At 41.4% G+C, this 27,806-nt stretch overlaps 1 protein-coding gene across 1 annotated transcript in view; it reads left to right on the top strand.

The window, feature by feature from the left end:
• The window catches only part of QSOX2 (quiescin sulfhydryl oxidase 2), a 74,305-nt gene extending 46,929 nt beyond the window's left edge, over positions 1 to 27,376 (top strand). The window contains exons 11-12 of the mRNA XM_089677028.1: positions 19,056 to 19,244; positions 25,517 to 27,376. Of these exons, the coding sequence (XP_089533154.1) occupies positions 19,056 to 19,244; positions 25,517 to 26,034 (707 nt within the window). The 3' untranslated portion in view covers positions 26,035 to 27,376. The remainder of the gene's footprint in view (positions 1 to 19,055; positions 19,245 to 25,516) is intronic.
• Positions 27,377 to 27,806: the final 430 nt, after the last annotated feature.

The raw sequence follows: 27,806 nt of genomic DNA, 5'->3' as shown, positions 1-27,806 counted from the left end.
TTCTTTTTTTTTCTTTCTGATGTATATTGGCTCTACAGAAGAAGGTGACTTTTCTTTTAATGGCAAATATTTAAAAATGTAACTTGAATCAAACAAGTATCAAAAGGAAATTTAGTTAAAAAAAAAAAAACATAGTAAAATTGTCCCATCTCTCATAGCCTTTCCTCCCCCGCAAGTGTCACCAGTTCCTCCAAATATCTGGTGAAAGGTCATGAATTGTGAGTATTGAGGGATGGTGGTGAAACTTATTGCACTTTGTTTCCGGTGATATACAGCACCGTAATTGACTGCAGGTCACTCTCTTTACCCCCTTCCTCATTATTTGATTTTAGAAATACTGTTATTCATGGATTACACAGAAAGCCATTTGGAGCAACAGTCTAAGCTATTCCTATCGACATACTGCTGATGGGCTGAATTATGGGGGACGCCTCTAAAGGTGCCACCTCAGAGTTGGAGGTCAATAATTAAATGGATACCAAGCAGTGGAATTATGCAGGCTTGGGTTAATGAGCACTAAGGGTAAAACACATTTATACGTTGATGAAGGGAAATTTGTGTGTATGTGTATGATATCTGTAAATGGTATAAAATATGCACATGCAGGTCAGTGTGTTTGCAGTTCTGGCCCCTGTTTTTAAAGATATCAAATATGATTTATTACTCTGACTTGTCTGATTCTAGCAACACACACTTTCATGTTTAAAATTTATTGCTTCCACCAACATTCTGAAACAAATCCTGGTTTCCTTTTTTTTTTTTTTTTTTTTTTAATTGACCACAGAAGTTTGTGTTCTTTTTTTTCTGCTCATTCAATCCAATTTTTTTATTGAGAAATAAAGAATAGTTTTATCTGCCAAAGGATTTGGATATTTTTGTGATACACATCTGCAACATGCTGGGTCAACTGACACTTATTGGACACAGTTGGTTGTGTTGAGTCAAATGACCAGGCAGAGGTGTTACCTGGGAAGCCACAAAGTTGAAACGACCAAAAAAATGTTCCATGCTTTTAAAGTAAATTGTCTGCTGATATATGTTGGAGAAAAAGTGAAAACAGTTGAAATACTTTGTACTTCCTGATATGGAGGACATGTGACCTTCTCCCCAGACATGCCTGCAGATATGCTTTAAAACCCTGAAAATGATCAGAAATTATCTGACTGGCTTCTAAAGAGCTCCCTTTTCTTGGTTTGAGCTGCCTTTTTCTAAAGTGCTGAGAAAGGGAAGTGGTTGCATAAAAGAGCAAAATTTGCACATGCATCTGGCAGTTTGTGATATGAGGACAACAGTAAAAACAGCTTGTTTTTCACAGTTGGATTTTAATGCTTCTATCAGGATTAAGTTCTTGTTTGTAATATTTCTTGTCTTGGAAAGGGTTAAGTCTTTAAGTCGCTGTCTCACAAACACACTTATTGGTGTGAAAGGCGCCACCGCTGCTGGTCTCTGAGTGGTTCCACACTTGACTGTATCTCGCCTCAGCCGAAATCTGACAAGTACTTCTTACGCTAAAAGAATTGGGTCACTTTGAGTCTGCTGGATTATGTCTTGGGGAGCTTGTTTTCTCCCCTCCTCTCCTTGTATCTTCTGTTAAATCCCATCGAATAAAAAGCCTGCGGCCCTCTAATCCTCGCCAGCACCAGGTAGGGCTTTAATGGTTATTGTCCACTTTAGAGATTAGGGTAACCCAGAATGGCAGTAGTTGGCGAGGAAGGAGGCAAGGAGGATTACTCCATGATACACGGCAGATGTTGCTGAAAGATCCATCCAGGGACTTAAGAGTAAAGAGAATGAGCCATTTTGTCTCTTAACTCCTTCAGACCAAGCCCATTGCTGCAGGATTCTGGGTAAGAAAGAAGGTTGTGTGTGAAGCAACATTTTATTGTTTTCACATCCATTTTTGCTTTAAAGAGAATCTGTCAGATTCTCACTAAGCTATAGAGCACATTGCACCTGATGTTTGCTTATATGAACCCTATTTTGTCTTTATACCCGTAACTGCTCAGGAGGGACCTGTAAAATTTACATTTACACAAGTTAGAATTATTCCAAGTGAGTTGACCCCATGCTGCTTCCAAGACAGTGATGTCAAAACAAACCAAGAATAATTGTCTTCAAATAGGCCCTGTTGGAGCAACTGCAGCCAGCGTTTTTCATAGCACGGGGGGGGGGGGGGCATAAAGCGATAGTGGGCTTTGCCTACTTCTAAAATGTACTAGGTGTGTACTGTACAAGTTAGGGATAAAGGGTTGTATTTTTATTTTGTTTCGTAAGCCGCTTCATGCCCATCTGCTTCTGTTCTGAAAATATTGATCATAGAAAATGGAACTGCATTGCCGTCTTTCAGCACGGTCCCTGTGATGTGTGAAATGTTGCATCCCCATGATGTTACATGCTGTGCCTGTATCTTAGAAATCAGACATCTCAATTTAGGATAATGCCTTTGGCCTTGTTAAGTAGATACAACAGGGTTCATGTTTTGCTCAAAGCATCAGCTTAGATTGAAGGAGGTGCCAATTTTACATTCACACAACAGGCCCAATTTAACTTGGCCTCTGCATAGTGCTGCAAGGCGAGAGCTGATTGCTGGTGCAAGAATTCAGGGAAATCTTAGTGACATAATTTAGGTTTGATGCTTTATTTATAAAAAGATGTCTGAATTTTACTATAGCAGGCATAAAGAATTATTCTTTTTTACAGTTTACAAAGTGGTGGGGATGCATATTTTATATTTTTAAATTTTTAGTTTATTTAGCACCTTTAAATTTAGTCTCAGATAGTGTGGAAGTGTTAGAAGCACTGTTAGGGTTTTTTTTTTTTGTTTGTGTTTTGCGGTCTGTGTCCTTGCTGGGGAGGTTCATGAGTTCCAAATCCAAAGATTCCAAATCTTCAAAATGCATTTATATACACTTTATCTAAACCCCAAAAACCAAATGTAATATACATGTTATATTTCAACTTACTGGTCCTTAGATGAGGTTGCTGTAGTATTCTTTTTGTAGGTTTTTATTTCTTTTATTTTCACTTGGTAATCCAGTGAGTAACACACCTCATGTCCCTGCATAGCTATGGTGCTTCACTCCAGTGTTTTTATGCAGGGAGCCTTGGTTGTCAGCCAGGCTGGACTTTAACCCTGTTATGACAGCAACATGCTGCTGAAGAACAGGTGGACCTTAACACCTATCTGCCGCATATACAGTGCCTTGAAAAAGTATTCATACCCCTTAAAATTTTCCACATTTTGTCATGTTACAACCAAAAATGGAGATGTATTTTATTACTGTAATTTAATTTCATTGTAAATGCAGCTGTTCTGTGAAGCCCTCAGAGGTTTGTTAGAGAACATCAGTGACCAAACCGCATCATGGAGGCCACAGAACACACCAGACAGGTCAGGGATAAAGTTGTGGAGAAGTTTAAATCCGGGTTAGGTTATAAAAAAAAAATATTCTAAGCTTTGAACATCTCACGGAGCACTGTTCAATCCATCATAAAAAAAAATGGAAAGAGTATGGCACAACTGCAAATCTACCAAGACATGGCTGTCCACCAAAACTGGCAGGCCGGGCAAGGAGAGCATTAATCAGAGTAGCAGCCAAGAGGCCCATGGTAACTCCGGAAGAGCTGCAGAAATCGACAGGTCAGGTGGGAGAATCTGTCTACAGGACAACTATTAGTTGTGCACTCCACAAATCTGGCCTTTATAGAAGAGTGGCAAGAAGAAAGCCATTGTTGAAAGAGAGCCATAAGAAGTTCCGTTTGGAATTTGCCAGAAGCCATGTGGGGGACACAGCAAACATGTGGAAGAAGGTGCTTTGGTCAGATGAGACCAAAATTGAACTTTTTGACCTAAAAGCAAAATGCTATGTGTGGCAGAAAACTAACACTGCAAATCACCCTGAACACACCATCCCCACCGTGAAACATGGTGGTGGCAGCATCATGTTGTGGGGATGCTTTTCTTCAGCAGGGACAGGAAAGCTGGTCAGAGTTGATGGGAAGATGGATGGAGCCAAATACAGGGCAATCTTAGAAGAAAACATGTGAGAGTCTGCAAAACACTTGAGACTGGGGTGGAGGTTCACTTTCCAGCAAGACAACAACCCTAAACATACAGCCAGAGCTACAATGGAATGGTTTAGATCAAAGCATATTCATGTGTTAGATTCGCCCAGTCAAAGTCCAGATCTAAATCCAACTGAGAATCTGTGACAAGACTTGCAAATTGCTGTTCACAGATGCTCTCCATCCAATCTGACAGAGCGTGAGCTATTTTGCAAAGAAAAATGGGCAAAAATGTCACACTCTAGATGTGCAAAGCTGGTAGAGACATACCCAAAAAGACTTGCAGCTGTAATTGCAGCGAAAGGTGGTCCTAAAAAGCATTGACTCAGGGGTGATGAATACAAATGCATGCCTTCAGATATTTATTTGTAAACCATTTTGGAAAACGTTTATCGTTCCACTTCACAATTATGTGCCACTTTGTGTTGGTCTATTACATAAAATCCCAATAAAATACATTTACGTTTTTGGTTGTAACATGACAAAATGCGGAAACTTTCAAGGGGTATGAATACTTTTTCAAGGCATTGTATGCATCACTGTCTTTTATTGGGGTGCTCTTCATCAGTGCTCTCAGAACTGTGACTGTTGTTACGGACAGCTTCATGGTCATCTACTATTGTTCTGGAGCTGGTAGATGGGGCTCCCAATGACAACAGCACTGTGCAGCCAAAATGCGGCAGCATCAGGAAGTACCACCTGCCCATTTAAAGCACTAACTTACTAACTTGGTTTAACAGGGTTAAGGATGTCTTCCTTTATTCATCTCTCTTACTTGGCCTACTGGGGAATGGGTAGTGTACAGAAGACTGCTTGGAATGCTGATAACATTGTTTAATATATCCTTTCAACTCACAGAAAATTGCAAGGACACTGAATTTTTGGCAAGTCAACAGGCATTTTATGCACTTACTGAAAAAGTTCTTTGTTTCAGGCAGTAAGTCTGGGGAGAAAGGGGCTAGATAATGCTGTATGTCCTCCAGCCAGGAAATGAGCTTGGTTCTATCTTGCTTGCTTCAGCTTCTAATGAACACTTTGAGAAGTTTACAGTGTGCAATGAAAACAGAGTAAGCAATTTCAATGCAGGAGGAACTGTACAACTGTGGAAGACTTGAAGGTAGGGGTAGAGTTCAGCTTTGTATTTCAATGGTTTTTATTAATTTTAAACAGTATAAAACAGAGGCAACAAAACACGCCCACGCAGGGGCTATCAATTGCACCGATAGAAAATGCATAATAGAGCAGACAACGCTCTAATTCCAATAAGGCAAAACGTATGCCCACGTAGGGGCTATCAATGGCACATAGGTTACAATAACATCAGTGAAACCCAGATTATCGCACCTAAAGACAGCTGTCCACTGTCACATCAAAACAAACAGAAAAGGAAAGAAGAAAAGCAGAGAAGAAAGAAAGAGAGAAAAAAAACAAAAACAAAACAAAAAAAACACACACCAAAGAGCAAGGGTCCATGAGCGCCAATACAAAACTCCTTCACCTCCCTATACTGGCAGGGGGGAGCGTGGGAAAGGCATATTGCAACCACGGCTCCCATATTGTCAAAAATTTATGTTGAGAGTCGTTGCATATACTCGACATCTGTTCATTGAGCATCATAGTAGTCATACGATCCCGCACCCCCTGAAAAAGTACAAACGGACTCTTCCAGGCCTGGGCAATTGTCCTAGTGGCCGATAAAAACAAATAGGAAGCCAACCGCTGCTGACGAGCCAAGAGGCCCGGTATGGGGCAATGAAGCAAAGCATACCGAGCATCCCGGCGTATGGAGAGATGAAACAAAGTGAAAAGGAGGCCAAACATACGAGACCAAAAACGAACCAACCTCGGGCATGACCACCAGATATGCAGTACATCGCCACGATGGCCACAACCCCGAAAACATCGATCACTACAGGCAGGGTTAGCCTGGGCCAAACGAGTCGGCACCCAATACCAACGAAACAATACCTTATAGGCTGCTTCCAGCGTGGTCGTATTAAACGAACATTTAGCTATGAGTGACCAGGCTTTATTCCAGTCCTCCGGATCCACAGCCACTCCCAGGTCGCGTTCCCTCTGAACTACATATGAAAGAGAAGTGTGCGACGAGCATCTGTTCAAAGCTGCGTAAAGAAGGGAGATAAGGCCCGGGGCGCCCGGACGCTGCTGGCAAAGCCGTTCAAAGGCAGATTTCTGATATGGGAAAGCAGAAGTGGCCCTCAGCGAGAGTAGCCAGTGCCGCAACTGAAGGTACCGAAAAAATTCCGCTGGGGGAACATCCCGAGACTCCCGGAGGACATTCCAGGTGGGAAAGGACCGAAAAATCAAAAAGTGTTGCACCTGTGAGAAACCATGAGCCACCCACCAAGAAAATGCCCTCGGGTGATCTAGACCCGGCGGGAAAAGAGGGTTATTAACGATTGGAAGCAAGGGCAAGAAAGGCGACATCAGACCACTGGAGTAACGTACTGAGTCCCAGACTCGTAGGCCATGGAGCAACATCGGACTCAGCGCCGTAGGACGCAGGGCAGGGGGAAGCCATAGAAGTGTCGATAGTGCGATAGGGGCACAATTAGGTAGTTCCAGCAGGACCCAGAGAGGAACGTCGGAGGAAGCGTGCAACATAGACAGCGGGGCAATTTGGCTCGCCTGATAATACTTAGTTACATTGGGTACCCCAAGACCACCTTGGAGTCTATGAGCAAAGAGCGTATTTCTAGAAACTCTGGGATGCTTATTGGCCCAGATAAAACGCATAAACTTCGCCTGAAGCAACCGAAGAAAATGAGGGGGAACCCGCACTGGGAGGGTGCGAAAATAATATAACAATTTCGGCAAGATGGTCATTTTCACTGAGTGAACCCGTCCTATCCAAGACAGGTGCGGAAATTGCCAGGAATGCATAGGAGAAGATAAGGAGCTAAGCAGAGGATAATAATTTGCAGCAAAAAGGGAGTCATAGGTGGGGGTCAAGCGAATGCCCAAGTATTCAAGAGAAGAGGAAGCCCACCGGTAAGGGAAATGGGATTGTAGGCGTGAAACCAAATCTGAAGCCAAAGTAATATTGAGAGCAACGGTTTTATCCAAATTAATACGTAGACCGAGATCAAGGAAAAGCGCTCAAGAATTGCCTGCAAATTAGGAAGCGTCGTCAGAGGATTAGTAAGGGTCAAGAGGGCATCGTCCGCAAAGAGGCTCAGCTTAAACTCCTGTCCCGCGTATGGAACCCCCGATACATTGCAGTCGGTCCGGAGCGCTAAAGCCAGCGGCTCAAGAGTTCAGCTTTAAGCTAAACTTTATACCCAGAACTCAGCAACTGGTATATTTTTGTTCCTACAAGCTCTCCTCCTATCTCAGCCTGCAAAATGGACATTTAGTCCCTTGTTGGATTGAAGAACGGCATTTCTACCTGTAAGGGACCTTTCCTTTCCCAGAGGGAAGTTGTAGGACTGATTGTTGTCTGTTTGATTTCTCACTTCATATTGAATCTAAAGCCTAATACACACTATGAGAAGATAGGACAAATGATCGTCTGTTTTTTGCATGCTAGTCTCATATCGAAAATTAAGAGGTAACTAATGTAATGTATTCTTTCATTATTAGCATACTTGGTCTTGGTCACTTGATTTTTTTTTTTGGATGAATACTGTACTGATTAAATGAAAATTTGTTTGCTCTGGTATTGTATGAGAACAATTTTGGTGTTTTGTCCCTTCGGATAATTTCGCATGAACTGTCATGATCGGCTCTCAAAAGCTGTGTACTATATACAAAATTATAAAAATGTGATATGTTTCCATATATTCCTTTTATTCCTAAAAGGCCTGCTAAAAACTGCTCTTAAGTGCTGCAAACTACAACCTGTCTATGAGTGTGATGTGCAGTGTCCACATTCCTCTGTATGCTAGCATCCAGGGGCGGACTGACAACTCATGGGGCCCCCGGGCAATAGGGGATCATGGGACCCCTGTGTCCTTGCCCAAACTCAAAAAAGCCTATGAAAAAGGTACCAGGGGCATTTCATGGGGCCCCCTACTGACCCCGGCCCCACTGGCAGTGCCCGAGTTTCCAAATGGTCAGTCTGCCCCTGCTAGCATCACAAAAATTTTAACTTGGTTATGGCCACTCCTCCTCCTTGGCACATTCTAGCAGAGCTGCTCTAAATCATCAAAGTACCACTCCTATAGTGTTGTAGGACTTTATTATAAAGTGAAGGAGGTGGGTGAATTTTTTTTCCAGCTGCAAGGAACAGGTAATGTGGTAAATGGTGTTTTTTAGTTATTTCAAAAACATTGTTAGACCATTGCAGCTTTTCTTACATCCAGCATATTTAACTAGTTACAGATTTTGGTTGTACTACACATGCCCACAAAACATTGTACACAGGATGTGTGTATCATGTCCAAAAAAGCAGTCTGAACCAGTGTTTAAAAATACTACCACTGAGATGGGAATATAGAAAGATACATTTGTATCTATTCTGTTCATTCATCTTCAGATCAAAGGAATGAACTTGGGTCTGCATGTGATTCAATTAAAGCAACCTGACAAGTAAAGAGAACCTTTTTTTCTTCATAAAATTTTTCCTCTGCTTATCCCTGTTTTTTTATGGATTTGGGGTTGTATTCGATATGTGCAAAGAGAGATCTCACAAACACTTATAAGTAAAACATTTATTACAAGTAATGACAGATATAGATAAATATTAATATAACAAGAATACTTAACTAAAGATGCTGCTTCCACCATGGATCCCTCCAATTATATGTCATGGTACACATGTGACCACAGACGCTTGCTTAACGCAGCTCTGAGAACAGACAAAATATTTCCAGCTACAACTGTAGTATATAGACTATGGACAGCCCCTTGCAAACTCCCCTCGCAAGCTACAATATGACCTTTTTAAGGACTTGGTCAATTTGTAATCACACATTCCTGCAAGGAGGGGGCACTGGCTTGTCCATAAAGTCACATTCCTTTGTTATTTAAGGTAATCCAATGTTGTCCTTTAACCAAAGCTTAGTGGCATTGTTAAACATTTGTGATGCCAACATTAATAAGGAAATATGTAATTTGCAATTGTAAAGTGCTTTGATCCAGAATCCTAATCATAATTTTAGTGCCATTTTAAAAAGGACAAATTACAGAATAAAATGCACACTTTTTTGTGTACAGTAACACAATGTATTTAACTTTTTGACTGCTCAAAAAAGAGTGTGCATTTTGTTTAGTTTTGTTTTATGGTCTAAGGGTTGAAAAAAAATTTATTGTTGCAAGAACATACCATGAAAAGGCCTTGTTTGTCCTTTAAAACACAATATACAGGTGAAACTCAAAAAATTAGAATATCGTGCAAAAGTTCATTTATTTCAGTAATGCAACTTAAAAGATGAAACTAATATATGAGATAGACTCATTACATGCAAAGCAAGATAGTTCAAGCCGTGATTTGTCATAATTGTGATGATTATGGCTTACAGCTCATGAAAACCCCAAAACCACAATCTCAGAAAATTAGAATATTGTAAAAAAAAGGTGCAATATTCTAGGCTCAAAGTGTCCCAATCTAATCAGCTAATTAGGCCATAACACCTGCAAAGGGTTCCTGAGCCTTTAAATGGTCTCTCAGTCTGGTTCAGTAGGAATCATAATCATGAAAAAAAACTGCTGACCTGACAGTTGTGCAGAAAACCATCATTAACACCCTCCGTAAGGTAATTGCAAAAGAAGTTGGATGTTTCCAAAGTGCTGTATCAAAACACATTAATAGAAAGTTATGTGGAAGGGAAAAGTGTGGAGGGAAAAGGTGCACAAGCAGCAGGGATGACTGCAGCCTGGAGAGGATTGTCAGTAAAAGGCCATTCAAAAGTGTTGGGGACTTTCACAAGGAGTGGACTGAGGCTGGAGTCAGTGCATCAAGAGCCACCACACACAGATGGATCCTGGACATGGGCTTCAAATGTCGTATTCCTCTTGTCAAGCCGCTCCTGAACAACAAACAACGTCAGAAGCGTCTTACGTGGGCTAAAGAAAAACAGACCTGGTCTGTTGCTCAGTGGTCCAAAGTCCTCTTTTCTGATGAGAACAACTTTTGCATTTCATTTGGAAACCAAGGACCCAGAGTATGGAGGAAGAATGGAGAGGCACACACTGCAAGGTGCTTCAAGTCCAGTGTGAAGTTTCCACAGTCTGTGTTGATTTGGGGAACCATATCATCTGCTGGTGTTGGTCCACTGTGCTTCATTAAGTCCAGGTGCAACGCAGCCGTCTATCAGGAGATTTTGGAGCACTTCATGCTTCCTTCCGCAGACAAGCTTTATGGGAATGCTGACTTCATTTTCCAGCAGGACTTGGCACCTGCCCACACTGCCAAAAACACCAAAACCTGGTTCAATGACCGTGGGATTACTGTGCTTGATTGGCCAGCAAACTCGCCTGACCTGAACCCCATAGAGAATCTATGGGGCATTGCGAAGAGAAAGATGAGAGACATGAGACCGAACAATGCAGAAGAGCTGAAGACCGCTATTGAAGCATCCTGGTCTTCCATAACACCTCAGCAGTGCCGCAGGCTGATAGCTTCCATGCCACGCCGCATTGAGGCAGTAATTGCTGCAAAAGGGGCCCAAACCAAATACTGAGTACATATGCATGCTTATACTTTTCAGAGGTCCGATATTATTCTATGTACAATCCTTGTTTTATTGATTGCATGTAATATTCTATTTTTCTGAGATTGCGAATTTGGGGTTTTCAGGAGCTGTAAGCCATAATCATCACAACTATGACAAATCACAGCTTGAACTATCTTGCTTTGCATGGAATGAGTCCATCTCATAAATTAGTTTCACCTTTTAAGTTGCATTACTGAAATAACTGAACTTTTGCACGATATTCTAATTTTTCGAGTTTCACCTGTATGTATTGTTATCTTATGTAATGCAAAGTTATCACCAAATAAACAGGTCCATAGCAGAAATGTAAAACTTGTTCTGGTCCATAGATGTTGAACAGGTGTATGAGGTAAAATGGTTAAAAGGAGCAAGATTTTTTTTTTTGTAGTTTACGGCATTTTGAATTGCTGTCTTTATTATTTTTTTTTTTACAATTTGAAAAATTTGAATTAGTTTTTTTTTCATTCTTATCATATATTTCACAGGTTGCTAGGGGGTCTTTTCTTTTCAAAACTCCATGCTTGCCACCTCCTGGGTTCATTATGACATTTTTATATGCAATATTTACCCAATTAAAAATAAATTAAAACTTGGAGAGAAGTCTGTTAACATTTCTGCATTTGCCTTAATTTTAATGCTAGCCAGTACCTTTCTTATGGAAAATTCATAAAAATCTTATTCTTAAAGTTAAATAAAATAAATGAAATCTTATACATATTACTTAGAGCAGAACTTCGTCCAAAAGGGGAAGTTCCACTTGTTTGCCTCCTCCCCCCTCCTCTTTAACATTTGGCACATTTTTTTTGTGGGGGGTAACCAGGTACCCACTTCCGTCTGGATCTCCTAGGCAATAATTGCGGTAGTTAACCCCCACCCCCCTTCACCTGCAGCCTTCTGAGACACATCACAGGTCCCAGAAGACTGCGGAACCATTTACAAATGGTCTCGTGCATACAAAGTGGGAAGCCAGCTGTGTAGCCACAAGGCTTCACAATCTGTTTCCTTTAGTTAAGATGCCGGCGCCTGGGCCCAAAGCCCATTGAAGAATCTGCTCGAGTGAGGATAAAGCTGGATCCCTGGACAGATGAGTGTACTTATATTGAAAGTCAGCAGCTATAGTATTTGTAGCTGCTGAATATTTTTTTTTTTTAGGGGAAGATTGAAGCTGCTCTTTAACATTTACTAATATAGAACACCTCTACTGTATGAAAGTATTGCTTAGCTTTTTAAATTGTTGTTAAAACAATGGTTGAAGAGAAAATATATAAAATAACCTTATCCATTCCCTTATTCCTTTTAAAGATACAGTGATAGTTTGCTTCAAGTAGGATGGCTGAAGACAGAAAGGGGGCTTCCATTTTCAAAGCTTAAAACGTCATTTTTAAAGCACCGGATCCCTGTATTGTCTGACAAAATGATAGTTTTGAAAAATAACTCATTTTTTGATTGCCTTAGGTTCAATTAAAACTTTTTCATTTACTGTAGAATCATTGTAGAAAAGGACAAGTTCAGAATGAATACTTCATTAAAATGTAATTGCTATATCTCTATGGATGGTACTCATTATGTGTCTCTAGTATGGCATTCATAAATCTCTTGGCTTCAGGTACTTTTTTCCTCTGAAAGACTTGACTGTCTCTGTTTTGAGCTATTGGGTGATTTAATTTTCTTTCTAAAAATTGTTTTGCAGCATTTCTTTAATACCTTTTTTTAATCTGCTTTAATCGTATCACCCAACATTTTATTTATGTATGTCTACTCAATCACCAGCTTGACATGTTGGAGCAGAGGAGAGTGCATTCAGCTCTTATTAAACAACGTAGCAATATGTTCTGCGGAGACGGAGAAATAAAATTCATTATTACTGTGTTATAATATAGACAATGTTCTGCTAATAACCATTATTTTTAAACTATAGGTTTTTTTTTTTTTTGTTTTTTTTTTTTTTTAGTTTTCTGTTTTAAAGAGGATTCTGAGTGACGTTAAACCATATCTGGATTAAAGTGTATCTGTAGCTAAAAGTTTTTATCTTTGGATAGAGTGGGAAAGAATAGAACCCCTGTCAGGTTTTACTACTAAATGAGGCTCTGTTCAAGAGATTCCTTTTCTTCCTGTCTGGTAAAAAGATTGTCCCCAGGACACAAAGGACATCGTTTAACAGCAACACATACAGCAGTAAACATTATTTTCCTGGTCATACAGTACAGAATACAGGCTTCTATAAATTATTGCCACTGGGTTATGTGCAGCTTCATTCAGGTGATTTGGACATGAAAAACAAAAAGGCTTCCCTCCCATGCCTAGCTGCTAGGGCCTATTCTCTCTACTGAGAGAAGCCTATCTTGTTCTTCAGAGGACTTCTCTAGATAATTTCTTTCCAAGATGATTCCTTCATCTCTCACAGTCACAGGGGCTCTTAATGCAACTTCTGTAGTAGAGCATTGGGGGAGTCTGTACCCATTTCTGGTCGTAGGCTTGAGATGGTCTTTGCCCCACATAAATACATCCAGTGGTTGGGAACAGTGTTCATCGATTCATCAGACCATATTACAGTCTTCCGTTGATCGAGTGTCCATGATGTATGGGTGTTGCACTACTTTCACCTCTTCTGAGCATTACAATTGGTCACTAGTGATTTTGACAATTGCAGCTCGCCCATGAATGTTTTGCTTATGGGAGTTCCCTCCACACAGTTTTTGTGGACACAGGCTTGGAAGACTGAGATTGAGCTCTGCGGTCACTTTTGCAGCCGTTGTTTTCTTATTCTGGGTCACAATCCTGCGCGATGTCCTTCTGTCTTTTTGTCAGCTGACCATGTTGGCCACGCTTATGCTTATCAGACGTTTTCCCGAAAACTGTATATGCCGTCATAACCTTTGATACTGTACCTCATCACACCGCAAATAATTTGGCAGCTTCAGCCACAGAGCCACCAGCTAAGTGGGCACCAACAATCTGCCCCCTTTGAAGCTCAGTAAGCTCTGACATGACTCCGTATTACTAGCAGTGCACACAGTAAATGGCGAAAGTGAGGCTTCCCACCTATTAGCTATCAAACAGCGGAAGCAAAAGAAAGTTACATCACTACTGCTTTCAATGCAAAACATGCCACTTTCACACCTGCAAATCATGTAGTGTTTCCATATTTTTGCCCAACCCCTTTGTATGTATACTATAATGCCAAAAGTTTTGGGACACTCCTCTAAATCATTGGTTTCATGTGTTCCAATCACCTCCATGGCCACAGGTGTATAAAATCAAGCACTATAATATCAATGTTATTCGAGCGCTTTTGTTTTGGTGGAGGCAGAGGGTTTGCCACGTGGATTGTGCTAGCTGCTTTACTTTTTTTCCTTTTTTTGTCTTGTTCTCACCATTTATTCTTTGAGTAACAAATCAAGCACCTAGGCATGCAGACTGCTTCTACAAACATTTTGTGAAAGAATGGGTTGCTCTCAGGAGCTCAGTGAATTCAGTGTGGTACCGTGATAGGTTGCCACCTGTGTAGTAAGTCCATCCGTGAAATTTCTTTGCTACTAAATTTTCAACGGTTAACTGTTAGTGGTATTATAGCAAAGTAGAAGAAACTGGGAACAACAGCAACTCAGCCACAAACAACTCAGCCACAAAGTGGTAGGCCACGTAAAATGACAGCGTGGGATCATGCATGCTGAAGAGCACACTGCGCAGAAGTCGCTGTCTGCAGAGTCAATAGCTAAAGACCTCCAAACTTCGTGTGGCCTTCGGATTAGCACAACCGTGCGTAGAGAGCTTCATGGAATGGGTTTCCATGGCCGAACAGCTGTATCCGAGCCTTACATCACCAAGTGCAATGCAAAGCGTCGGATGCAGTGGTGTAAAGCACGCCACCAGTGGAGACGTGTTCTCTGGAGTGATGAATCGCACTTCTCTGTCTGGCAATCCGATGGACGTGTCTGGGTTTGGCAGTTGCCAAGAGAACGGTACTTGCTTGACTGCTTTGTGCTAAGTGTAAAATTTGGTGGAGGGGTTGTTTTTTAGGAGTTGGGCTTTGGCCCCTTAGTTCCAGTGAAGGGAAATCTTAAGGCATCAGCATTCCAAGACACTTTGGACAATTTTATGCTCCGGACTTGGTGGGAACAGTTTGGGGATGGCCTCTTCCTGTTCCAACATGACTGCGCACCAGTGCACAAAGCAAAGTCCATAAAGACATGGATGAGCAAGTTTGGGGTGGAAGAACTTGGCTGACCTGTACAGAGTCCTGACCTCTTTGGGATGGATTAGCGCAGAGACTGCGATACAGGCCTTCTCGTCCAACATCAGTGCCTGACCTCACAAATGCGCTTCTGGAACAATCTTCAAACATTCCCATAGACACGCTCCTAAACCTTGTGATCAGCCTTCCCAGAAGAGTTGAAGCTGTTATTGCTGCAAAAGGTGGGCCAACTCAATATTGAACCCTACGGACTAGGACTGGGATGCCATTAAAGGTCATGTGCATGTAAAGGCAGCCGTCCCAGTAGTTTTGGCAATATAGTGTATCTATATGCATATAGCCCAGTCATAATTATTTAAAGAAGCCTGTGTTCATATTGTTGAGCCAGGGAACCACCCAAGGCTATGTTTTGTGTGCTATTATTCTCATAAACCAATAAATACAATTTATAAAAAGAATCCTGTGCTCTTTACTGCACTCCTGGAAACAGATTTTTTTGGTAAGTAAAAAAAATCCTATTTGTTTAAGTTAAGTAGGCAAATGCTTGAACCTTTGTTAGCTTTTTATTGTTTTGGGTTTTTTTTCCGTCATCACATCCTGTCTGGCAAAACTAAAAAAGGATCTGTTATAGATACACTTTAAGTCATGTTTAAAGTTAGGCTACGTTCACACTAGCCTTGTTAGCAAGCGGCAGACAGTCATTTGGGAAGCGTTTTTACCGTTTCCCAAACACCTGGGAAAATTTGCACATTGCAGCACATAGTGCTGTTCAAATAGGAGCGTTAGCGTCGCGGCAAAACGAACGCCTCTGGTCGAGCCAGGAGGAGTTGAAGCCTCCTATTCAAGTTTATAGTGCCACTCCGCAAACGCCGGCCGTTTGCGGAGCGTTAAGACCATTCAAACTTCATTATAGGCATTTGTGGGGCGTTTTTAACGCTCGACAAACGCCTAGCAACCGCCGCTGAACTGTGCATGCGGTAAAAACACTCTGCAAACGCCGGACCAACGCTTATCAAACGCTATAGGGGCGTTTGGCAAGAGTTGGAAAAACAGTCAAGTGTGAACGAGCCCTTAAGGTTGTATGATTGACTACTTTTTAAATACCATAACTGGGCTAATGTACACTAGAGACCAGTGACAGCACTGACACCTTTTCGTATTTATGAGAATACATCCTCTCCAATTACTAGGGACCAGTGACCTCACTAAGACTTCATTTAAAGAGAACACTCTAAAGAGAGCTTATTCATTTTGCCTGAGACCAGTGACATCACAGAGACTCTTAAAATTCAGAACATGACCTAATCACTAAAGACCAATGACATTACGGCGTTGCTTCATATTTATAAGAAGGCAGTAGGGCTGCAACTAGCAATTTATTTTCATAAGTAGTTGGCCAATTTATTTTTTTGGATTAGTTGGAAAAAAACCTCCAATATGCCATTTTTTTTTCTTTTATTTAAAATTAGTGCACAAACATCATTTTACACACAAACTGCAGAATAAAAATGCAAACTCTACATTAACATTGCTTAACTGTACAAATGTTTTAACAAGAAGAGTAAAAAAAAAGCACAAACATTCTGAGTAGAGGTGGACTATCACTGTCCCAGAAACTTTGCATCAGATTGTAAGAATGTTAACATGTCCGCATGATCAGGGTTGAGGCAGGCTCCTTTTTTCAAACTATTGCTTGCAGCAGAGAAGAGGTGCTCTGATGGTGTGGAGCTGCTTGGGATACTAAAGTAATATTTTGCTAGTTTTGCCAACGAAAGGTATTTCTCTTGGGTTACTCTTCCCCCAATTCAAAGGGTTTTCCTCCTTGGCTAGGGGCTTCTCTGCAAAATAAGGCTGGACATAATTTTTACTTGAGTATTAAAGCAGTCAGTCTAGCTCTTCACTAGCCTTCTGGTTCCCGGCGCCAGCATCCTAACTATGGGCAGACAGCTGTGCTGCTTTCGGTTTCACAGCCGGCTGCTCACTGCGTATGCACAAGCCATGTTGTGTTTTATGAATGGTCACGGAGTCTTCTAGGGCCTTTGACATATCCCTGAAGACTACAGGGAGGCAGAAAAATGTCCACTGAACTTGAGCAGAAGAGGGAATGGCTACCTGTCAAAATTAGGTACCACCTCTACCCCCAAATTCCCCCTAAGGAAGACTTTTGGGGGAAGATCAACTTAAATATCTTCCTCATGTTTCCCCTCTTTAATCTCTTCTTCACTGCTGCCCCCGATTCAAGGAATGTGTCAACTAGAGGTGCTGTAGATGTTGACGACTCAGCAACTTTAATTACAGGCAAAGTGGTTGGGTGTGGGGAGAAGGAATATAAATCTTTTTTTTTTTTATTATAAAGTAGTACTAAAAGCTGACTGTTTTCTTGAATATACTAATTTTTAAATGCATAATACTGAACTTTTAATTAAAATTTTATTGTAATGCCTTAACTTAACTCCAGTCTATTTGCTCCAGCTTCTCTGGATTCAGATATCACTTCCTTCCCCTGCCCAGGGGCATTATTCTTAACACACTCGGGCATTTACTGACATGTATGGACGGTGTACTGAGCTGTATGTGTACTGCATTGTGCATACTGATATGTAAACAAATAATGCATTCTGTATGCATGCCAACTAATCGGCTAATTGATAATGAAAATCTGACTATTTTTTTATTATCGATTTATGTCAATTAGTTGTTTCAGATATAGAAGACAGTATGTCCACTCACTAGAGACCAATGTAAACTGATTTCCTGTGTTGTTTTTTTCTGGGCACATGAATGAAATGTTTGAGTTTATTAGACACCACAAATACAGTTGTGGAATTGTAAGGGTAACTAAAGTATCTGAGCCCAAGGCATATTTTTTTTTATTCCATAGTTTGTATGTACACAGAATATCTAATTATTATACCTAATTTCTCAATGGCTGCAGGTAGTGTGTGTATAGCTGCCCGTATACCAGATGTATATAGGGACAGCACTATGCTCTGGCTCTCTCTTTACCCATTGTGTACCCAACCACTTCATTATCTCTCTATCAAGCCTATTTTGTCTGTGCTGAAACCATAGCCTCCATTCCAGAATCCTGATACTGGCCATCCCTCTCATCTTTCCCACCTCCGTTCTTGATAAGACACAGCAAAACATTACTGCTTCAAGGATGTTAAATATTGATATGACTAAAGTGGGCACTGGCACTATGCCAGGCCATTAGATGGAAGACAAGCTGGCGGCGGACTGTTCCAGTGGCCTCCATAACACTGGTTTTCAATAGCATGTTGTAGCATTTTCTGTTGTGGCCCTTTTAATTATGGAATTAAAAGGAGAGGTCAGTTCAGCAGTAATGCAGGTGACCATTTGCAATTCACTCTGTAGGTCATCCTATAAAGTCTTTGAAGAGTCCTGCATTCATACATTTATTGCTTTGAGGCTTTTCCCGAGCTACTGTAGTGAGCTTCAGTGTTGTTTGAGTGTTGCTGCATTGTAGAAGGAGCAGTCTGTCTTACTGGCTGGCAATTAGGCAACAGCATCCTTGGCAACTAGATCAGCATTACAACAGTGCATTCTTCAATACGTAGCTTGACAGCTGAGCTTTGGAAAACCATGAAATACACATATGTGCACTATTAGCTACCAGAGGATTTCTAATGCTCTTCAGAAAGCCCTGTGATCCCGGCAGTCTTTGAAACAGCATAGCTAGGTCTGTGACTTCCCTTTTCTCTGCTGCCATGAAGTAACCTTACTTCGTCACTGACCCAACTCCTGTGTAGTCCTTGAAGAAGCAGCCCCACACTTATCAGAGCCATTCCTGCAGTTAAATTGGACCAGCACCAATGTGCATTGCAAAAAAACCCTGATTGGCATGTCTTCCTATTTCCAATGTGAGTGCTGCTGTGCTGAGAATTACAAGAAGCTAAAGTGAAAAACATTTGTTACATTATTATGTGAATTGTAATTAAAAATACATATGTAATACCCAAGTAAAACTTTTTTTTGCTATATTTTGCCTAAAGTTCATCTTTACATGTGATGTTGCTAAGTGATTATCTATGATGGTGGGGGTTTTTTTATTTGGTTTTGTTGTGATAGAATTTTTGTTTTTTTTTCCTCCCCAGCTTTTGAAAATGATGCCCAGGCTGTTCTGAAGATCATGAGGCGTTACATCCGCGAATTTTTTGGCTGTCGTGAATGCGCAAAGCACTTTGAAGCAATGGCTAAAGAGTCTGTGGACGCCGTGAAAACAGCAGAAGAAGCAGTCATGTGGCTATGGCGAAAACACAATGTGGTCAATAATCGACTGGCTGGTATGCAAATAAAATAGTTTTGGGCATATGTGCTGGGGCTAAAGAAATAATATTTATCAGACTGCAGCCATTTTATTCAATGCTAGTATACAAGTCATTCCCAAGTCAGTGCAGCTGCTGTTTATGTGCTAATACCAGCTGCTGCAGACATCACTGCATTTGTACCAGAGATGAGGGCAGGGAGGTGGCCGCTTTCCACCTGTCATCCTATCCGATCCACTGAGCGGATGGGGAATGGATTCCCATCTGTCTGTTTTTGGCATACAGGATTGGATCGGATGCCGGTGGGTGTCAGTGGACACCTGTCCGCTGACACCCGCCGGTCCATACAAGTCTATGGATGGTCTGAAAAACTGACAGGCGGACCCAATCGGACAGTCAGTGTGAAAAGGACCTAAGAGTTTTATTGATATCTTTAACCACTTGCCTACCAGGCACTTATACCCCCTTCCTTACCAGGCCAATTTTCAGCTTTCAGCGCTGCCGCACTTTGATTGACAATTGCGCGGTCATGCAACATTGTACCCATATGAAATTTTGACCATTTTTTTCTCACAAATAGAGCTTTCTTTTGGTGGTATTTAATCGCCACTGGGCGCTTTACTTTTTGCGCTATAAATTAAAAAAGTGCAAAAAATTTGAAAAAAAAAAAGTTTATTTGTTTCTTTTATAAAATTTTTCAAACAGGTATTTTTTCTCCTTCACTGATTTGCGTTGATGAGGCGGCACTGATGGGCACTGATAGGCGGCACTGATGGGCACTGATAGGCAGCACTAAAGGGCACTGATAGGCAGTACTAATGAGGTGGCACGGATAGGCGGCACTGATAGGCAGCACTAATTAGGGGTCACGGATAGGCGGCACTGATATGCAGCACTGATAGGCGGCACTGATAGGTGACACTGATGATGGGTACTGATAGACGGCACTGACTGGCATCACTTCTGGGCACTGACTGGCGGCACTGACTGGCACAACCCCTGGGCACTGACTGGTGGCACTGACTGGCAGCACTGCTGGGCTGCACTGGTGGGTGGCACTGGTGGGCAGCACTGGTGGGTGGGCACAGGTGGGTGGCACTGGTGGGCACAGGTGGGTGGCACTGGTGGGTGGGCACAGGTGGGTGGCACTGCTGAGCACATGTAGGTGGCACTTCTGGGCACAGGTAGGTGGCACTGCAGAGTGGCACAGGTGGGGGCACTGCTGGGCACAGGTGGGGGCACTGCTGGGAACGGGTGGGCGGGGCTAGTGGGCGCACTGCTGGGCGGAACTTGCGGGTGTCACTGCTGGGCACCGATCATCAGGGCACTGATCATCAGTGCCCTGATGATCGGTGCCGATCCCCGCTCTGACAACTGCCGGTTCTCGGCAGTACTTTCCTCACGATCTGACAGCGTGAGGAAAGTGCAGCCGAGAACCGGCACTTGCATTTCCCTGTGATCAGCGTGTCATTAGACACCGCTGGTCACGTGGTAAAAGGCCGGTGGGATCGGCCTTTCACCACATCACGCGATCAGCTGTGTCCGTAGGACACAGCGATCACGGAGATCGCCGGGTGCGCGCCCCCTGGGGCGCGCAGGAGAGCGCGTTCTGGGAGGACGTCATATGACGTCCACTCAGAACTGGCCGGCCGCGGTGAAGCCGTCATTCGGCTATGCGCGGTCGGCAAGAAGTTAAAGAAAAAATAGACGGTTGTACAACAAAACAAATTACGATTCTGTAACCCCAGACCAGGGAAAACAAGAGCTTAGAAAAGTCAAGCAACATTTATAATATAGTAGCACACCCTCTAAAGAAACACATGTTACCCATTAAGGCATCTGCCTTCATATAAAAAAAAAAGTACAAAAAAGGGGGAAGCATACACTCTCCTCCATTTGCTGAGCCCAGGATCACGCAACCGTAGCACCAACCGCTAGGCGGACTATGCAATATGTAACCAACTTTGTAGCGCCTATATAGAAAGCAGTAAAGTGTTGGTAACAATTATGTTGGATTGCTAATGCTGGGCAGGAAACAATGCAATTTTGCTACCGTAAAGAAATCCACTCTTAACTTTGCTAGAGTTTGGAGGAAGTATCCCATGATCTCCTACAGCTGATGAAACAAGGATTTAAAATAGAACTATAGTCTCTTGTCATTTGTTCTGTTCTAACATTCACTTTCAGCTCAGTATCTCCTGGAATGTAATCTCTGTGGCAGTATCATATGGGAGAAAGGTCAGAGGCTAGGTTCACACTGTTGCAATGCGGTTTTCGCTGCAATTGTATAGCACAGCTTTGATGCATTCTTGCATATTCCATGGGACCAAGTCGCACTGTAAATTGCACCAAAGTAGGAAAGAAACCTTTTTCAAAGATCGCACTTTGCTGAGTCACATGTTAGTTGAATGGCACCATTGAATGCAATGCAGCTTCCCTTGTCCTATAATTCTGTACAACTCAAGGAACCAGCACTGTAACATCATTTGGGTTTATTAGGGATGTGCTTGATTAGCAAGTTCACAATGTAGTATCTCAAGCTCATGATTCGGTATTTCTGAAACACCAGAAAACTAGAAACCAGAGGGCATTTTCACTGTTTGGCCTGGTATTCAGGTTGTGCTAGGATAGCAGTCATTCCCAATCTGGTAAAGCGGTTCATATTTCCATGCTGAATGTACCAGTTGGAGGAGTACATTTTCAATACAAAGTTGCTGCAGTATTTTCACGGCAGATTTCAGCAAATGAGCTCTGAATGATTGAACAGTAATGGATTTTGCTGGCTGTATGCTTTCATCCTGAAAACGATTGATTAATATAGATGTTGTAGACTCTACTGGTAAACCACTTTTGTAGTGCAAAGAGATCTATGGTGAAAGGAAGTACTAGAATTTGTACCTTCTACATGACTGAAATTTACTTCAAGACTTTTAGAAAAATATACAGTTGTGTTCAAAATAATAGAGTGTTGAAAAAAAGTAAATAAAGCTCAAATTCCTTCTAACAGCTTTTATTTCCATACACACAAATGCATTGGGAACACTACACATTCTATTCCAAATCAAAACATGAAGAAAAATATATCAAATTTGTGTTGTTCCTCTAAAACAATTGAAGAAAAGTGAATATTAGACTGTTCAAAAAAATAGCAGTGTTTGTATTCTTCTTTACAAACTCAAACATTCACTATAAAAGCTGAAAAATGTTTGAAGAATTTGCTTTCCTTTGAATCACTTAATGAATATTTAGTTGTATAAGCACTGTTTCTGAGAACTGCTGTACATCTGTGTTGCATGGAGTCAACCAACTTCTGGCACCTGTGAACAGGTATTCCAGCCCAGGATGATTGGACTACATTCCACAGTTCTTCTTTATTTCTTGGTTTTGCCTCAAAACCTGCATTTTTGATGTCACCCCACAAGTTTTCTATTGGATTAAGATCCGGGGATTGGGCTGTCCACTCCATAACATCAATCTTGTTGGTCTGGAACCAAGATGTTGCACGTTTACTGGTGTGTTTGGGGTCGTTGTCTTGTTGGAACACCCATTTCAAGGGCATTTCCTCTTCAGCATAAGGCAGCATGACCTCTTCAAGTATTCTGATGTATTCAAACTGATCCATGATCCCTGGTATGCGATAAATAGGCCCAACACCGTAGTATGAGAAACATCCCCATATCATGATGCTTGCACAACCATGCTTCACTGTCTTCACAGTGTACTGTGGCTTGAATTCAGTGTTTGGGGGTCGTCTGACAAACTGTCTCCGGCCACTAGACCCAAAAAGAACAATCTTACTTTCATCAGTTCACAAAATGTTGCACCATTTCTCTTTAGGCCAGTCAATGTGCTCTTTGGCAAATTGTAACCTCTTCAGCACATGTCTTTTTTTCAACAGTGGGACTTTGCGGGGGCTTCTTGCAGATAGCTTGGCTTCACATATTCGTCTTCTAATTGTAACAGTACTCACAGGGAACTTTACACCTTCTTTGATCTTCCTGGAGCTGATTGTTGGCTGAGTCCTTGCCATTGTGGCTATTCTATCCATTTGAATGGCAGTTTTTCGCTTTCTTCCACGTCTTTCAGGTTTTGGTTGCCATTTTAAAGCATTTGCGATCATTTTAGCTGAGCAGCCTATTATTTTCTGCACTTCTTTATATGTTTTCCCCTCTCCAATCAACTTTTTAATCAAGGTACGCTGTTCTTCTGAACAATGTCTGGAACGACCCATTTTCCTCAGAATTTCAGAGAGAAATGCACTGTAACCAGCATGTACAACATTTGCTGCCTTCCTTCCTTAAATATGGGCAATAATTGCCACCTGTTTTTCAAAGAGTGAATGACCTCACTAATAGAACTCCACACTGCTATTATTTTGAACATGCCCCTTTCAATTAGTGATTCAATTACACAGAATCAGCAGCATGCATGTCATGACTGTTGGGTCTGTTGGATTTCTATTACTCTACTACACCTGCTAGTAAATTATTTGCCATGTAGAAATATAATTTCTACCAAAAACAGTGATTGATCAGGTTAGTGATGTCTGACTGCTATTATTTTGAACACAACTGTATTTCCTTGCCATTGTGTTTAAATATTATTCATAAGCACAGTTGCTAAGCTGCGAAAATTATGGTTCATTTCAGTCTGTTATTGATTTAAAAATTATCGCTGAATTTTAAAAGAACGGTGTGTTTGATTGGTGCTACAAAATTTCAATTTAGATGCAAAAATGTTTAAACTCCAAGTGCATCCAAAATAAAAAAACACAAAAATCAGTGCAAGGAACATAATTTACAATCCATAGGATGTGAACCTTGTGCTGTTTTTAGTTCAGTATTTTTTGCAATACAAAATAAATATAATCCATCAAGCACAGATTGTCTTTACAAGAAATGACATAGCTGGAAAGGTCATATCTCAAAAAGCATAGTCCAAGGGGCTAATGGGCATCTGATTCCTCTTCTATTAGGTGAAATCTTCCTCCATCCATGCCCCCACTTCCCACACCCGACATATTTATCTTCTGGTGTGGTGGGGGTTATATAGAACTAAGGGGCTGTCACAAGCTCTTATCAAGAGTGTATAACTATGCCTGCCCTTTCCGCTCAGCTCCGTCATTCTGGAAAAGGCATTCATAGTCAGGCTGTCTTGATGAGAGCCTGTGACAGCCCCTTAGTTCTATTACCCCTGTTACACCAGTAGATTATGGTGGAGGGGGGAGCATGGATGTAAGATTTCAATTGGTAGAAGAGATTACAGCACAAAGGACACTTCTTACTCACTGGAAGTTATGTCGTCCCCCCCCCCCCCCTTTTTTTTTTTCTGGCTGCTCTGTCCGCACTGACAAATTCTGCAATCGACTTGAATGTTTTTTTTTCCTTGTCATTGTGTTCAGCCATTGATATGTATTTGGCACTTGGCATCATGGCGCACAAGCTCACTGTGTTTTCAGTGTGTGCGGTATCTCAAACTTTGATTGCACACTTAAGCAATATATTATTATTTGTAGACTAAAACTAGAAGGGATATGTTTACAGAAAGGAAATTCCATTCCCTACCTGCTTGAAACTCACCAGTTTTCTTGTAACAGTTCCTTTTTTCTGAAAAAAAAAGCATTGAACACCAGAGAAGCATTGACTCAAATTATGCTTTATTAAAGTGATTCTAAAGGCTTATTTTTTTTTTAATGGAAAAAATATCAAACATGTCTATACTGGTTTTGCACAGAGCAGCCCAGATCCTCCTCTTTTCGGGTCCCCCGCCGGCGCTCTTGGCCCCTCCCTCCTTTCGGGTGCACCCACAGCATGCAGCTTGCTATGGGGCACTCTGCTCTGTGTGTTCATTCAAACACGGAGCTGTGGCATGGCCCCGCTCCCTCTCTCTTCTTCTCATTGGCTCACTGGCTGTGATTTACAGCAGTGGCAGCCAATGAAAGAGGGAGTCCTGGGATAGCCGAGACTCCAATGCACATTGCTGGATCCAAAGGTGGCTTAAGTGAGTATTGGGGGGGGGGGGGAATGCTACACATAGAAGATTTTTTCACCTTCATGCATAGCATGCATGAAGGTAAAATACCTTGAGCCTTTAGAACAATGCTAAGTGGACAATTGTACAATATTGATACTGTTGTTAGTCCCCATTTGTTAATTGTGCTATAGGATTCTAGTGTTTTTTGTTTTTTTCACTTTATGACCATATTGTCTGTAGTTCAGAACATTGTTCAATTTTTGCCAGTGTAGTTTGTGGTGTAAAGAGATCAAGCTAATGTATCATTCCTCATGCAGGTGCTCCCAGTGAAGACCCGAAAAGCCCAAAGGTTCAGTGGCCAACACCTGACCTTTGCCCCGCATGCCATGAAGAGGAGGGTGGTGTCCACAGCTGGAATGAAAAGGAAGTTCTTGCCTTTCTCAAGCAACACTACAGTAGCAAAGAGATCTCCCTGCAGTATGCGGACCCCAACACTGACCAGCATGACGTAGTAGACGAGAAAAGAGACAAACTTCCTACAAAGAATACTGGGAGTGATAATAACTCTGAAAAACACAAGCAGCGCGAACATCCTAGACCTGAATTTTTAGACAAGTTAATTCAAAATCAACCAAACAAAAGTAAAAATTCCAACTACCATCTGGAAAGTAGCAAAACGTCTGTTACTTTTCTAGGACTTGGCTTCTCCAACATAGATATGAGTCTGTGTGTGGTCCTTTATATAACATCTTCATTATTCCTTATGGTTATGTACTTTTTCTTCAGAGTGCGCTCAAGACGGTGGAAAATTAGATACAACAGACCTTATGTATAACTTTTTTTTTTTTTTTTTTTAATTTAAAGTGTCTCACCATTGACCATTTAAGACCACAAATATTTTGTACTAATTGCAGAGCCAAGTCTGGTAATCAGGGATATACTTTGTGTCGTAAATGTTTATTCTTTAAATTGTTCTGAAGGTGCTGCTAAGAAAACATTTTGGGGCTTGATTAGGTTGCCTATTTTTGAAAACTTCTGGCAAAGATATTCAAAGACAGTAAACAGAGTTTTTTTTAAGCGTTCATCTGGGAAGCCTTTGTTTATGGTCTTGTGGCCTTTTCCACCAGCCTGGACATGCTTCAGATCTAATTTGAGAGCCTGCCTGGCGAAAAATTAAATAACGTGACCTTCCCTTCGACTTTTGAAGTATGTGAAGACTTGATTGCCATGGTTTGCATTGATGTCAGTCTTTTATTCCAAACTGCTATGCTCATCTGGAGCAAACCTATTGGACCTGAGTTTGATTGTACACCCCAGAAGGAAGCATAAGAACGTATTACTTGGGGTTCCCGAGATCCAGCTGGTTCAAAGTACAATCTAATACATTTTGAAAAATGGATTGCCAACCTTTGTGTTGATTTTTTTTTTCTTGGCTGTGCTTTGAAAAATGGTCTTCACAAAAAAAAAAAAATTATTTTCTGGGGGATTCATAGACCACCAGAATGTATTCAGCCTCTCTCCAAGAATTACATTCGCCAAAGTGTTTGTTTTTATTTTTGTTTATTTTTCCATGGAAGTGAAATTCCCATGTTAGACAAAGGAAATGACATTGGTCACTCCTGTTGTCTCTTCTCTTCAAATTCAAAGAAGGAGGATTAAAGATTTTTGGGCTGTGACATCTAGTAAAGCCCTTTTTTGTGTGAAAAGGAACCAGAGAAGCCTGGAGGCCGTTATTTGTGGGATTTATTGTTAATCTGAGTATTACAGTTTTGACCAAACATTTCCCCCTATGTGTATTATGTGTGTTTTTGTTTCCTTCTCGGGCAGGTTCAGAGCATTATGTTCAGTGGTGACGGTGCATAATTTATTAGAAAACTGTGGTTTGCTTTGCAAGATGTTCATATGTGCAGCCATATTGTATTTCCTAGTTGGAAAGCTCCAGTACTTTGAGCCACTGGCCTAGAGAAAGTTTGCAGATCAATAGTTTTTATTTAATTCTGATTTACTTCCTTCAGGCTTTTTTTGGGTCAGTAGCTTAGAAAGTATTGCCAGAGGCAACTAGGCCACTAGCAGTTTCCGGAGGTGATTGGAAAAGGCCATCTCCACACTTGTCTCAGCACAGGTTTTCTTTTAGCTTTTTTTTTATTATTTATTAAATGGTCAGTCAACCTGAAAAATGAGTTTTTGTGGTGGATATTGGCATAATCATCTGTTGTGGAAACTTGTGCCTGCACTCTCAGCTCCACTGCAGACTTTAACAGATGACTTTTAGGTATCTGTTTTCTGATGAATGCAGGAAGTGGATTGAGACCCCCGTTAGAAGGGACATGAGGGAATAAAAAGCAAGGATCACCAATGTCCTATAACTAGTTAACATTTGTAAGAAGAAAATCTGGCACCAACATATCACCACCCATAAGTCTGTCTGTTTTTGGACTGACTCTGAATAGCTGAATCTGAAATGTAAATGAATATATGTGAATAACCATCAGATTTACAGTGGGGATCGAAAGTTTGGGCACCCCTGCTAAAAATTTGTATTAATGTGCATAAAGAAGCCAAGGAAAGATGGAAAAATCTCCAAAAGGCATCAAATTACAGATTAGA

This window comes from Staurois parvus, unplaced genomic scaffold, assembly GCF_062004578.1.
Source record: "Staurois parvus isolate SC_StPar_1 unplaced genomic scaffold, SC_StPar_1.0 ptg000176l, whole genome shotgun sequence".
Classification (NCBI taxonomy): Eukaryota; Metazoa; Chordata; class Amphibia; order Anura; family Ranidae; genus Staurois; species Staurois parvus.
The sequence above is the reverse complement of the archived record's forward strand: the minus strand, read 5'-3'. Positions and strand labels throughout refer to the sequence as shown.